This window comes from Nyctibius grandis, chromosome 9 (assembly GCF_013368605.1).
Source record: "Nyctibius grandis isolate bNycGra1 chromosome 9, bNycGra1.pri, whole genome shotgun sequence".
Taxonomy (NCBI): domain Eukaryota; kingdom Metazoa; phylum Chordata; class Aves; order Nyctibiiformes; family Nyctibiidae; genus Nyctibius; species Nyctibius grandis.
The window spans coordinates 23,664,721-23,678,314 of NC_090666.1; the positions used below are offsets into that span (position 1 = coordinate 23,664,721).

Sequence of the window (13,594 nt, forward strand, 5' to 3'; positions counted from 1 at the left end):
TCAGGGGGTCAGTGTTCTAGCAGAGAAACACAAAAGTAATCTTCAAGAAGCGTGAAATTTCTTATGTTTAGAAACTCTTTGTAAAGGTCAGGGGTTTTTTAGCTTTTAAAAAGGCAACCTGCAATTTAGAATACCACCAAACTCCAAATTTCAAATGGATTGAAAATCAAAACAGAACACCTGAACACCCAAACCAACAAACAGCAGGCAGTTTAGCTGAGGAAACGTCTAGGCATATCCTGTTATTATAATGAAATTAGGAGAAGCAAGTAGCTCTGTGAGCTGCCAAGCTAATGAAGCATGATTTCTGACATCTCTCTTCCATGAGGGTTTTTCCAAAATCTAATAGAAGTGTAAGCTTCCTCAACTTCCTTCTTGTGGGTTCTAATTGGCTTTTTCTCCTCAGTCTGGCATAAATTTTCATAGAATGTGTAATTTCTAATACTTTTGAGATTTCTCCTTCCCTGTTAAAGATCTTTGAAATGTGTCTGCTTGTTCAAAATCATTTGGTGTAAGGGGGCAAATGGAGATAAACACCCACAGCATAACTTGCTTAGGTCCCATTTCCTTAGGAGACTCAACTGAAATGTTATAAAACTGCATTTAACTTTCAACTTGCATTGGTTTGTACAATCCAGTGATGCGTTGTCCTGCAATCTCAGACTACAACCCCAATGGTCTGCCAGCGTAACACACCCTGCTCTGATTGAGTAGCAGCTCACCGAAAAGTGAAATGTGGATTATGAACAGAGCCAAGCACCAGCAAAATCAGATGCTTTTGATGCTCATGTGCAAACCTCACCAAAGTGCTTCTGATAATCAAACATTAAAGAAAAGATAGATTAATATGCACAGCTAGGCCTTTCTATACAAATCACATTCATAAACGAACATTTACATAGAGATCTTCCCAAAGAAATCCCCTTACAGCTATGATTTTTGAAAATGAATAGTGACCCCAGGGATAAAAGGGTCCCAGCAAATAATCACAGTCTGGAAACTAAGCAACCAAAAAAGCCCAACACGTACATTGACAAATCATTTCTGAATTATTTTTTTTCCAAGACCCCTCACAGTACCTTTCTGCTCATTCTCTTTTAAGTGAAGGTTTCACAGGGATAATTCAGACACTGTTTCAAACACAGTAGCCTATTGCAGCAAGACATTTCTTGTCTGCTTTCATTATCTGTAATTTCTGAACTACTCAAGGTTAAAATATCATTTTTTAGAGAAAGGGCAGCAGCTCATATCAGTGAGTGATCCAGAAGGGAGCGAGTGTGAAGCAGTGTTTTCACATGTATTTTCACAGTGTTTCAAACCGTACTTTCAACAACACTCATCTGGCATTTCTGTCTCCTCCAACACAAGCATGGAATTAATTGGAAAGTTCACCAACTAGCTCTCAGCTGCTGGAGAGTCTCTGAAGATGCAGAGAATGGGAGAAGGTTGTGAGGTGGCCTTCGCAAATTCATGCAGCATCAAGGCACAACAAAGGTCTGAACCCGAGGAAGGCTTTGAACGTTCATGCTGTAAGTCTAAAACCTCCTATGGAAACCGGACCAAAACCTAAAGAAGTCAAAGGAATTCTTTCCATTGACTTTAAAAAGCTTGGGACCCAACCTAAAAGAAAATTAAGGCACATCAGATATACCGTTTCATAAGAAAAATACGAGTCTCTCTGATAGGACAGATTTCTTGTTCTTCAGCTGTCTATACCTGAATTTTCTGCTCTGATGTATACCCATGTGCCAACCTCCTAGAGCCTTTATTAATGCAATGCTCCAATTGAATCAATTTTTAAACAAATAAAATGACTGGATTTAGCATTCAACAACAAAGATTTTTTTTTTTTAAGACAGCTCATGCCAGCAACCAGCTTTACCCAGATATCTTGTCTTTGGTTCAAATAAGAAATTTAAGATGAAATCAGAAGTCTAAATTCTAGTTTGACTTTCATTCTCATTTGACCATACTCAAGCCATTCAAGCTTCCCAAGCTGTGAATCAGGAAAAGATTTGAGCCTTTTTGCCCTATTTCCTATCCCCAGCTCTCACACAGACACTACTATACACATTAAAATTATTACCATTCTTCTCTATCTGCGTCACAGTTGCAAAAATATCTCATATCCAGACAACTTTCTTCCAGTCCACATGCACACTGTTGAATACCCGGAAGAGATCCTCCCCAGTAAAGATGCTTTTCATTGGCACGGCCAACCCACCAAGCAAATGGCATTCCATCTGGATGAAAGGGAAAGAGAGGGCAAAAAAAGAGAAAAGAGAAAAAGAGAGAGAAAAAGAACTTGATAAGCAAATTGGATTCTCCTGAGAATGAAAAAGAGAATGGAGGTGGACATGTTAAATAATACTGAAAGAAAAGATGAGAACTACTGACAAAGTAACAAACCATAAACTTTGCTGAAGTTCTTTTTTATGGAATACACATTGAGAAAGCAACAGCTCTGTGGTAATCCTGTTCAGTCTGAGGAGCAGATGTTTTCCCCATAGGGCTCATGTGCCAATCACCCATGAGAACCTTGGCACATTTCAGCTGCAAAGACTTTTGACATGCGAACCCAACACCACTGTCTGCATCAGCGGTATCCAGTGTTTTTGTGTGACACTAGAGGGGAGAGATCTGATCACTGAAGGAGTTTGAAAATACTTCTCCTGTCATGACTCACACTGCTGCCTTGAACCACCCAGCATTGGCCAAGGACCTCTTGCAGAGTCTACTCGTTATGATGGAAACTAGCTCTTAGAGCAGGATTTACCTTAAGACTCATGTATAAAGAGCAAAAATCTTCAGAAATAACACACAAACTGACCTGTTACTGTGGGCTTAATACAGTTCCTCTCAAAACTAAGACCAAAATTTGTATCAATTTCTAAGGGAACAGGACTAGGGATTTTAATGTGCTCTCCAAGGGTGTAATTTGCAAATGCAAAGCTCCATAAGACATTAAAACATCCTAGATTAAGGATTCAGGTAGGAGATAAGTGGGAAAAAAGATTTCCCTATTTGGGAATTAATTTGTCTCTGTGAAGTTATTTTCTATATACCTGAGCTCTAAGATCTATGTATTTATATAAACGAAGCTAGTTTTTGTTTAATTTTCATAATCCGTTATACATCAAGCATTAAATATTAATAGTCAGATACAGTAAGCAGATTCAGATGTAATGAAATCCACGGATTAACATTTTGCTAAGATTGACTTTGTTTTCCAGCTCAGATAACTTTTTCATTGACTTCATAATCCTTAAATCAAGAAATGTAATCAGTTACACATACAGGTAGGTAGCAAAATTTAGCAAAATTGACATATCGAGACTTTTTGATCAAGGGAGCTTGGAAAAATAAACCGCACTGCTGATGTAGAAAAATGTATCAATTTATTCTTCTGCTTTACCAACATTATTAGGGAGTATTCCTCATTATACAAAGCAAGAAAGTCTAAAATATGAAATGCAATCAAGGTTAACTGAAGTGTGTAAGGGACTAATTAAAATGAGTTTTAGAATCACTTGGCAAAATTAATTCATATTTATTTTCCTTCTAAGCTTAGACTGCTGAACTGTAAATTAATGAAAAAAGGAAAATAAAAATAGAAGAGTAACTCCATTCTCATGATACCAACAATTAAGACATGAAGAGTTCGACCAATACCCAGTGGTACTCATTAGAAAAACACAATGCCAGAATATCTAAGGATTCATCTTACAAAAATGTGCATGCTCATTTTAGTTCTCATATTATTGTCAACAAATCTATGTTTTCTTTCTTTTCAGCTGATTTTCTTGCAGAAGTTGATTGCTGCAGCCAGTGAAACAGGTCTATACTATATTATTGGAGAATTACTTGGTAAAGCTTGGAATAGTAATGTTAATTGAATAAAAGGGTGATTTCTCTAGGAGTTGAAATAGATATACAGAAATGCTTAACCTAATTTTAAAAGTGCCCATTCTGGAAAAAATATTTAGATAAAGATAAATCCTTCAGGCCATCAGCAAATAATGATATTCATTAATCAAATTCAACCTGTGTCAGATTCTTTTGGCAGAAATCATTATATACTTAAACACAACAGTGAAATAAGCAATCATTCACAGGAATTAAGGAGTAGCTTTCTGATGTCTTTTTCAGATCTGTTGTTATTTATTTTATTGAGCAATACTAAGCAAACACATACACATTCAGAATTATGATATAGACTGGGAAACTGGTAGAAGCACCACAGTTTGAGTAATTTACAACTAAATTAAATATAGTGCTAAAAAATAGAGCATTCAACATTATAAGGAACAATCTTAGATTGTCAAGGGAACAGACTATAAAAAAACAGTGTCTTTTCAAAAATTCTATTTATTAGGCAGAGTTCTGCCACTCTTTACTCAAGATGAGTAAATTTTTCTCCCTAACTAGTCCCTTAGAAAGCAATTGTAGTATTAAAGAAAATTATGCCCCGATTCTTCAAAACTTTTCCACATGCTTAATTTTTAACACATGAGAAATCACAGAGGTATTCGGCAAAGCTCTTAAATCTAAGGTACTTCAGCAACGTCCAAAGTGTTTAGGAATTACTGAAAAATATATTGTATGTTATCTACCTGTAATGCTGAAGTAACGCAATATTTCACTAGCAATGCCAATCAATCTATCCCTCAGTTCTTTTCAGAAAGTTTACACTGTTATACCTTGGTAGAGCTGGAGGGTTCATTGCATTGAGATTGAGTTTGGCCAACAGGTGTTGATTAAGATTCTTTCTTCTAACCCTGTACATTTTTTGCAATATCTTCACTGCTGTAATCATGGTATTATCATTTTTTCAAAGCATTAGCAATTCTCCACTACCTCAAAATGAATTAATTTCCTTTCTGTGGTGAAGCCACAGACTAAGTCAATGACATTAATCAAGCAGTTAACATGGTTCCATAAACTAATGGTTACATAGGTCACAGAATTCCACTTTAAAATTTCTAAGCTAAAAAGTCCATTTAGTAAGAAGCACTACTAATTCTTCATTCTGTGCTTACATTGTACCTAGTAACATGTTATTTAGTCAAAAAGGTAGTCAAAAGCCTACTGCACAAATAAAAGTATTATTTTCCATGTATTTTTTCTATTTGGAACTGAAAAAAAAATCTACAATAATAAATTCATTAAGGTTATCTTTGAACTCCATACTATGGTTCTGAAGGAGTATATGTGTGAAAAAAATCCCAAACCAAGGAAAGCAAAAAAAGCCCCAAGTGACTGAATTCACCAGTAAAAGAACAGAGACCAGTTTCTTTCAAGTGATTTCTTCTTATACTGCTCAAGCTGCCTTTGCAAGGTTTTAATTTTGATAACAAAATCCTCAAAAAAGGCAAAAAATTTTTATTTCCTGCAGAGGACAATAACCCTTTTTGTGATGATGCTGTCTGGAAGACTCTACAAACAGCTGTGATATTTACATAACTGTTTTTACCATAATTTAATATGGTATTGAATAAAAGAACTGAGCAGGCAGACACTATTTTGTATCAAACCAAGTACTGCTCCTCATTCACACTGCCAGGCACAGGCTGCAGAAAGTAAGGTTGGCACAGGTCTTACGAAAGGAAAGAATAAGGGGTCTCATCTTCAATTGATCATCTTGATGTTTCCCTCTACCTGTCTCCAGAGGCTGGTCCTTTGTGGTCTACTGGTCTATTCAACAGCTACTGCGTGTATGTATCTGAATAGCCAAGCAAGACTTCGGAAACCCTGACATACACAATACTGAAACACATGGACAAGAACTCAGTTTTTCTCCATCCAGCAAGGCACAGAGAGTAAGCTTCTTTCAGATGTCAGTTCTTCAGCAGATCTCCAGCACCTGCTCTATCAATGCGCTTAACTAAACTGTTCATTGTTAGTTCTCTGTATGAAATCTGTTTCAGCGGAAGCAAGGCTGGCACAGACTGTACAGTTCACAAGCACAGAGGCTGAGGACTGTGAAGAGAACAGCAAAAATATGGAGGTTGTTTCCAATGATCCTTGGAAGGAGATGCAGATTGAGATCAAATTCACCTGCAATGCGTATCTGGCTCTTCTAGTGACAAGAGTGGCTGAACACATATTCAGTGTCCCTCTACCAGCTTACAAGAGAATTTCTTTCCTCTTAAATATCCCTTATACTGACAGTTGTCTCATTTTCTGTATTGGAAGGCATTGACATAGCTAGTAATACAAGTTATTTTTAAAGGTTTTAGGCTTGCTCGTGTTTTAAATGGCAGAGAATTTTTTCAAAAATTATTTGTATAGGCACTCAGAAGCTGGAGGAGGGGGAGAAACAGCATATTCCAACAGCATTTAGGACTAAATTACTATGTATATAAATTCCAAGCAACTGGACTCAGTTTACCTTTATACAGGCAGAAAGTCTTAGCATTTGCTTTTATGCTTATACATGAGTTAAAACAAAGCTATGCTTTTTTAACACTATTATATTTAAAATATTTGTCAAGATTTGTCTGTATCATTTGCCAGGTGGTTCTTGTTATTGCAACAAAAAAAAAATCTAATGATGGAAATATAACAGATAAACTGGATTCCTTGTTAAACTCTTGTGTTCCATAAATCTAAGGTCTGACCCAGTAATTACATAGCCCTAGCACAGGTAAGGCTTTTGGGGGACCCAAGTTACAGAAACAGGTCAGTTAAAGGTCTTTTCCACAAACAAAGCAACTCAATTTATTTGCATCTGTCTGTTGAAACACTGAAAACCATATTGCATTGAAACAACATTCTCTTGCCAGTCTTCATGTTCAGTTTTTTCTCCAAAATCAAACTGAGTTAAGCAGAACTGAATTTGTTAAATACTACATCTATACACCTCACTGATGAAAATGTAGATTAATTTATATCATCTGTGCTGTTTTCTCTTAAAAGGAAAGATTCACATATCAAGAGATAGTGAAAACTTGGAAAATATTGATTGCAGAATTACATAAAGCAATCAAAGCCATTCTTTGCTACCGCAATATCTGTTTGCACTAACCACTTCAGCAATATCAAATCCTGCAAATGGCCCACCTGACACATTGAACATTATGTGAAACAAGCAGTCTTTTATATATATATATATATATACACACACACATACATGTGCATGAGGCAATTTCAACCTAAGTAACCGCATCCAGAGGCCAATCCAGAGTAGAAATTATGATCTCATCTAATCCATTTTTAAAAAGGCTTTTCAAAAAAAGGAGAAACAGGGTAAGAGAGTGAGAACGAGTGAAAACCATGACTCAATATTTTTTTGTAAGAGTTTACCAAGGTCTTGTTTTCCCATGCTTGATTTTTTTCCATCGCAACATTTTTCTAGCTTTTAAAATCAGAATTCTAAACATTAAACTGAAGTAAAACCAAATTCTTCCCCTTTGGCCTTTCCAACAGGAAAAAAAATACACTTTTTAATAAATCAAAGTGTTTATAATAATTCTAGACAAAATTATGGCCAAATTGGAGAAATACTCTGTATTTACTGGATAACACAGAATTAATATATTCTTAGAGGCTGTTCAGCAAAGAGGTCTGTGGTATTAATGACTTGGAATCTGTATTGGTTTAAACAACAGCTCACACCTCTGAGAGAATACACTAGTAACACAAAGCAGGGTGAACTCAGGCTGTGCTGCATTAACCAGTATGTGCTGCCCCTTCTTTGAAGTTGATGCTGAGATTTAAGTTGCTCTTTGGTTTACAGCCCCCAGTGAGGGTCTCATGGCTTTGCTCTAGCCAGAGGGAAGCAACACCCGCACTCCGAGGTGGCAGGCTCTCTGCACTTCACAAACCAACCCCTGTTTTTAACTCAAGATCGGGTTATCTTGGAAAAAATTAATATATGCAATATGAACCAGGGAAAAAATGCGAATTCCCAATGACATTATTCCTTTGAACATTATTCACTGAGTGAGCCACCAAGTCATCCAGCTGTTTTTGTACCATACTGCTCTGCTTCCATGTGGACACACACCTGGTTTATGCCTGGCTCTTCTCCTTTCAGTACAGCCATAACGACTGTCTAACACTTCTTCCCTTCAAAACCTTCCCCACAGCAACTGAGCAATTCAGTTTTATTGTCCTTTTTCTTTCTTAAAACTGTAACCCACAAACCACTGCCCTGATTTTCAGAGATGACAAACACGACTGCGTTGGAAATCACAGCTGGTCAGACACTGCAGCAAAATAGACACCACCCTGCTACTGCAATGGTGCTGGCCAGTGGTATTAAGATTCACACTGAATTTGGTTTTGATTTCTGGTCAGATCCTGTAACCCTTATTCAGAGCAGCTATCCCAAAGTGAAGTAGTCCTGTTAATGCCAGTGAACTTACTTCTTGGGCAAATGTTATCTAGTCACAAAATCTGTCCTTCATTTCAAAATTATTTTGTTAAGAGTGGTTAGGAAAAAGGGAAAGAAATGTACTTTGCTGACATTTTCTTTCTCATTATTCAGCTTTGCTGCCAAGGTGTACTGCTTTCATACAGAGTTCCAGCCTGAAGTAATTGCTTAAAAAAAAAAAATGCAGCACCATTTGTCTGCATCTCTTTCTCTTAAGTAGAGAAACTGCATCTCCCTCTGGAGCAGCTGTTATCATAGTGTGCTTTGTTCTTCCTGGAGTTGTTAAGATACTCTCACAGATGAGAATGGGCAGAAAGGTAAATAAACATGGACCTTTGCTTCTTCTAGATTTAACAGGAGGCTAATGAGCAGAACTGCTGAGCTGCAATGACAGAGTTGTGCCATCACACACTAACAGCGCTTCTGTAAGAGCAAAATCATCATCAGCCCTTTGAGAGACAGATCTGAGGATAGGCATAAGGATTTCAGACCCAAACACTTATATGCTGAGGAAGATTAAATCTACATCCAAACTAAAACTTTATGCCTCATGAATGTCTCTGCTGAAGGCCAAAGAAGGCTGAAAATATTATGGGTACTTTCATTCTCCTCTGCCAGCTCAGGCTGGGTTGTTTTCTCAATAAATTTCTGGCCAAGTGACAAGTTTCCTGAAAGATGACAGTGGGACTCCAGCCAGCAACAGGAACTATGGGAACAGCTGAAGGCATGCAGGTTAGGAAGAAAAAGCAACAACAAACCAAAAACAAAAATGCAGATACGATTACAGCTTTTAGGGACAAATGACAAAACAGAGAAAATATCAGCTTTGAATCCGCAGGAGTTTCACTGAAGATGGACTGGATATCCTACCCTGCTCAAACAAAAAAATATCTTGTTTCCTTTATTTCCTGTATTCCAGCTCAGCTTCACTTCAAACCTGTCCCTCTTGCTTTCAACTCCTTTTCCTCTTCCTCATTCCCCTTTTCCTTTCCCATTTTCTCTGTTTAGCCTAATTCCTCCAGGTAAATTCAGATAAACAAGCCCTGCATTGCCTCAACAGATAGGCCTATGACATTGATTTATGTCCTGCCACACCCTTAGTCTGTGCTGGGATCAGAAACCCATCAGTGGCCTGGATTCAATTGCAAGAGAACAATGACCATGGATAAGCCAGTGGGCTCCAGCATGACCCTGTCTGTCCAGAGGAGCAAGTCCTGCTCAGTAGATGTCTGGATATTTTTTTCTATGTCATAGGTATAACAGCAATACGATGATGCCATCATTTGTTGACCTCACACTGCTCATTCAGCTCCTATGTGTTCATTCTCATCCTCTTTCACCAGTATCATCTCATGCATTTCCACTGGTATGCCATCTCCTGTGGTGGCTCAATACAGTGCCCAGGACAATGGTCTTTCATTCTTAAACAGTTCTTTCACATAAGTATAAAAATAGTTAGTGAGAGTAAATAGTAACAAGTGCTGAATTAATGGATTAATAAACAGAAGATAAACCAGATCATGTCATTCCAGTTCTTGTGAAAATGCCATGGAAGGATCACACATGATTAAGACTTGGGGCTCTCTGCATCTGCAGCAGACCTGTGCTCCTCAGTGGCTCTCTAGCGCCTGAGGAAGACAACAGGAGTGACATTTGCAGCCACCCTGTATGCAGCTACTAATACAGCCCAGTCTCTCAACATCCTACTGAAGTCTTACCCATGTTACCTTATGAGCTCACCGGTTGAGGTGGCCTGGTTTTAGATCACCATATACCACACAGACTGGAGGAAAGCATGAAAGAGACAAGTGAGTTTTCTTTTTGAAGTGTTTTATAACAGATGTGAAAGGGATACAGGGTAATGAGAGACTACTGAACTAATGCACCTTTATAAACTACTGTAAAGTGAGAGAAGTAGTTTATCATAGAAGTTTTTGTTACTACATGCTATTTAAGTTTTCATAGAGGAAAGGAATTTCAGACCCTAGAAATAATATCACAGAGGACAGAGGGGAACAGTTGAAGCATCAAAGACTGTGAATGGTGCATCAAACAGTAAATCAATCATTTCACCACAAGAAAACTTAATATTCAACTATCATTAATGGAAATGTTGAAGTGAGACAACAGATGTTACAGAACTGTAAAAACTACATTATGAGTAACTGTCCCACGAAAGACTGCCAGGAAGAAACACTTTGCAGCTCATTCATTCACTATTATTTTCCAGGGATAAAAAAGGCCAGATCCAGCAACTGGTATAAACGCATCTGGCTCCAGCAAAATCAGGGTAGTCTGCTGATTTGCACTCACTGAGCATCAGGCTGTTCACAGGAGGACAGAATGGTTGAGGCTGGAGGGGACCTCTGGAAACCATCTAGTCCAGCCCCCCACTTCAAGCTCTTCTAAAGCAGATTTGAGTTGTAAAGAATTCCTTAGACAAACTCTGTGGCTGTCACTGCGACAGGTAAAAGCACCATCTGCAGGTATGCAGCAACTGAAATAAAGGCCTGAAGGATCTATTTTTAAAGGGGGTGAAAAAGGAAAATTAATTATATATTTGATCCATTTACTTTTGAAAGATCCATCGTGACAGCTCAAGCTCTTGAGATAGGGCATAGATGAAGAGTAACAGATGGACCCTACCTGCAGCACTTTGCACCTTGTGCACTCAATGTGGTGCAACAGTGGAGCAAAGCCCCCAGCTCTGCACAGCTCCCAGGCTCTTGTACTCTTACCTGCCTACCAGCCTGAGCCCTTCATCAGGAAAGTCCACAAAAACCCAGGTATACAGCCTGGCCTAATGGTAGTGTGTAAGCCAGAACATAACTCAGAGCAGGTTGCTCAAATTTATGGACACAAGTCAATTCGAGTAAAGTCAAGTGGAATTAATACAAGGTTTAATCCAATTCTTCAGGAACCCATGGAAGGTTTGCTGGATCATGCCCACAGCAAAATGAAATTTGACAGACTAGAAAAAGAAAATAGATAAAATGGGGACATTTGGGACATTTAATAGGAGACTGGATAAGTTACAGAAAAACATGCTGTGGAAAGCAATCTTTGCTTGGTCCTTTGGGAGAAACTACATACACTAATAACAGTTCTTCTCTCCCAACTTTATTTTGAAAAGTGTCTGAGTAAAAATGGAATTATCTTACGCAACAGAACTGTTTCCTGTATATGCAGCTTTAACTGCTAGCATTAATAATGAGAAACGTATCCTTATTATTACTTTTTTTTCCCTCCAGCTCACTTTGTACCAATACAGTCACTAGTGACTGAAATGGACTGTCTTCTGATTTGACAGCCCTCCACAAGACAGATTAATTTTGTTCCCATTGTACTTGCAATGGCAGCTTCTAGGAATAATAAAAACTAAATTTGGGTATAGAGATTCTTTATTAACAATATTGATTCATGAAGCAACAAGAACACACCTTGTCTTTCAGCTCCCAGGTTAATACAGCATGGCTGACAGTTAGAGAATAACATCTATTTACACGGAGTGAATCTGATCAGAAAGTCATTGGGACAATGTCATTTCCACAGAGTGCCTTTCTGAAGTGTAACCACTAACTGATTCCTGTAAGTGCCTGATAATAACTATTGAATTTCATAGCTTAGATTGATCTCAAAGAAATCAGAAAATATCATCAGTAAATATGCTGAATTTCTGAATGAGAATAAAAATAGAAAAACAGTCTTAATAGAACATAAATTAGAAGAGGTAATAACATATTGTTAATCACTTTGAAGCTGAAATCCCTAATTAAATAAATGAGGGGATTTTCTTAAAACTGACAGTGGCACTCTCAGATATTATTAGGATGGTGTTTCTGTTTTGGAAAGAATCCTTTGGAAAATGAGATGTGAACATCTCAAGTTCCCTGCAAAATTAATTGGGCAAATAAGCGTCTTCATTAAGAGGGAAATTCAGTATCATTCCTCATGCAGTTTTATATGAAAAGCTAGAGTTTTTTGGTTTTTTTTTTTGTTTTTTTTTAAAAAAGGCAAAAAAGCAGTATATTTAAATTTATGCTAAACAGCTGAAAAAGTCCCTGTGCAGAGTATGCAGTATCTTTGCTGTACTCTAAAAGACAAGCATTGTAAACAACCAAAAAATTAAACCAGCACCCAGAAAAGAGTTTAGAGAATAATCCAGGCACATTTCCGAGTCTTATACTAATTTTGAGCCATCAAGGCAGCTTGGACCATCAGAGTAAAAACCATGCTCTTAGCCACTCCTGCTCTTCTGTCACATCCCTACTGAACTGAAATCTCACAGGGCAAGTTGAACTGGATTGTTTGGTTTTCGCTCCCAAAACGTGTTAGTCAGCAAAAGACAGCACTCATTTGTACTTACTATGATCATAACAGCACCCATCTGAACGTCCAGCACAGCAGTGGAGAAAGTTCAGTTTTAAGCGCTTTATCAAAAAACCTCATTGAACTGCATCCCAGCATCTCCGAGAGGCTACAAATGTTACTGCAACTCATTAAACTTCTTTATAGTCTGATGTGTTACAACACATTACAGAGCAATGGTAAATAAATAACTGCTGATTTGACACGGCTTTCAACTGCTGAGCAATTCTGCTTTCCTCAATGTTACAATTAACATCAGCAGTCAAAGCCTTAAGTGGTGGAATCGGAAACTCGACTACAATAAACAAATGCAGTCAAGTTCCAACTTAAGGATATACCCAAACTGCAGCATGGCGTTGATTCAGCTGTCCCCGTCTCAGGCTACAATTACAGTTCTGTTGGTCAGAGCAGCAGGGGCATCATTTGTCATCCTAAGGAAGGCTGGAGTGCTGTGAAATTGGGCACTCTGGAAAAATGCAGCTGTAGCAGAACATATGTATAGGCAAGACCATCAAATGAACTGGCTCCAAACCAGCACGTAAGGAGAAAAACAAGAGAATATAAATGAGAAAATTCATAGAATACTGTACTCAGAAGATGCTCCTATTGATATATCCTGACCAGCTTTAAAGGTCAGGATGACAACAATCTTTCTTCTCTGTGGAACAGCTTAATCAATTTGCAGCTCATTTTTTCTTTACCCCGTTAGCAATGAGTTTACATCTTTCAAATAGATCTTCTATTTAGTTTTTGCTATTTAATTGGTCTCAGATTCCTGTATATTTCTCTGTACAACTGTAGCACACAGAAGTATATATAGATGGGTGTGTATATACATTCGTGCACAGA

The 13,594-nt window shown here is 37.8% G+C and overlaps 1 protein-coding gene across 1 annotated transcript in view; it reads right to left on the bottom strand.

Moving 5' to 3' along the window:
- Positions 1 to 13,594, bottom strand: part of CNTNAP5 (contactin associated protein family member 5) — a 232,297-nt gene that overhangs the window by 55,952 nt on the left and 162,751 nt on the right. The window contains exon 14 of the mRNA XM_068408092.1: positions 2,087 to 2,243. Within this exon, the coding sequence (XP_068264193.1) occupies positions 2,087 to 2,243 (157 nt within the window). The remainder of the gene's footprint in view (positions 1 to 2,086; positions 2,244 to 13,594) is intronic.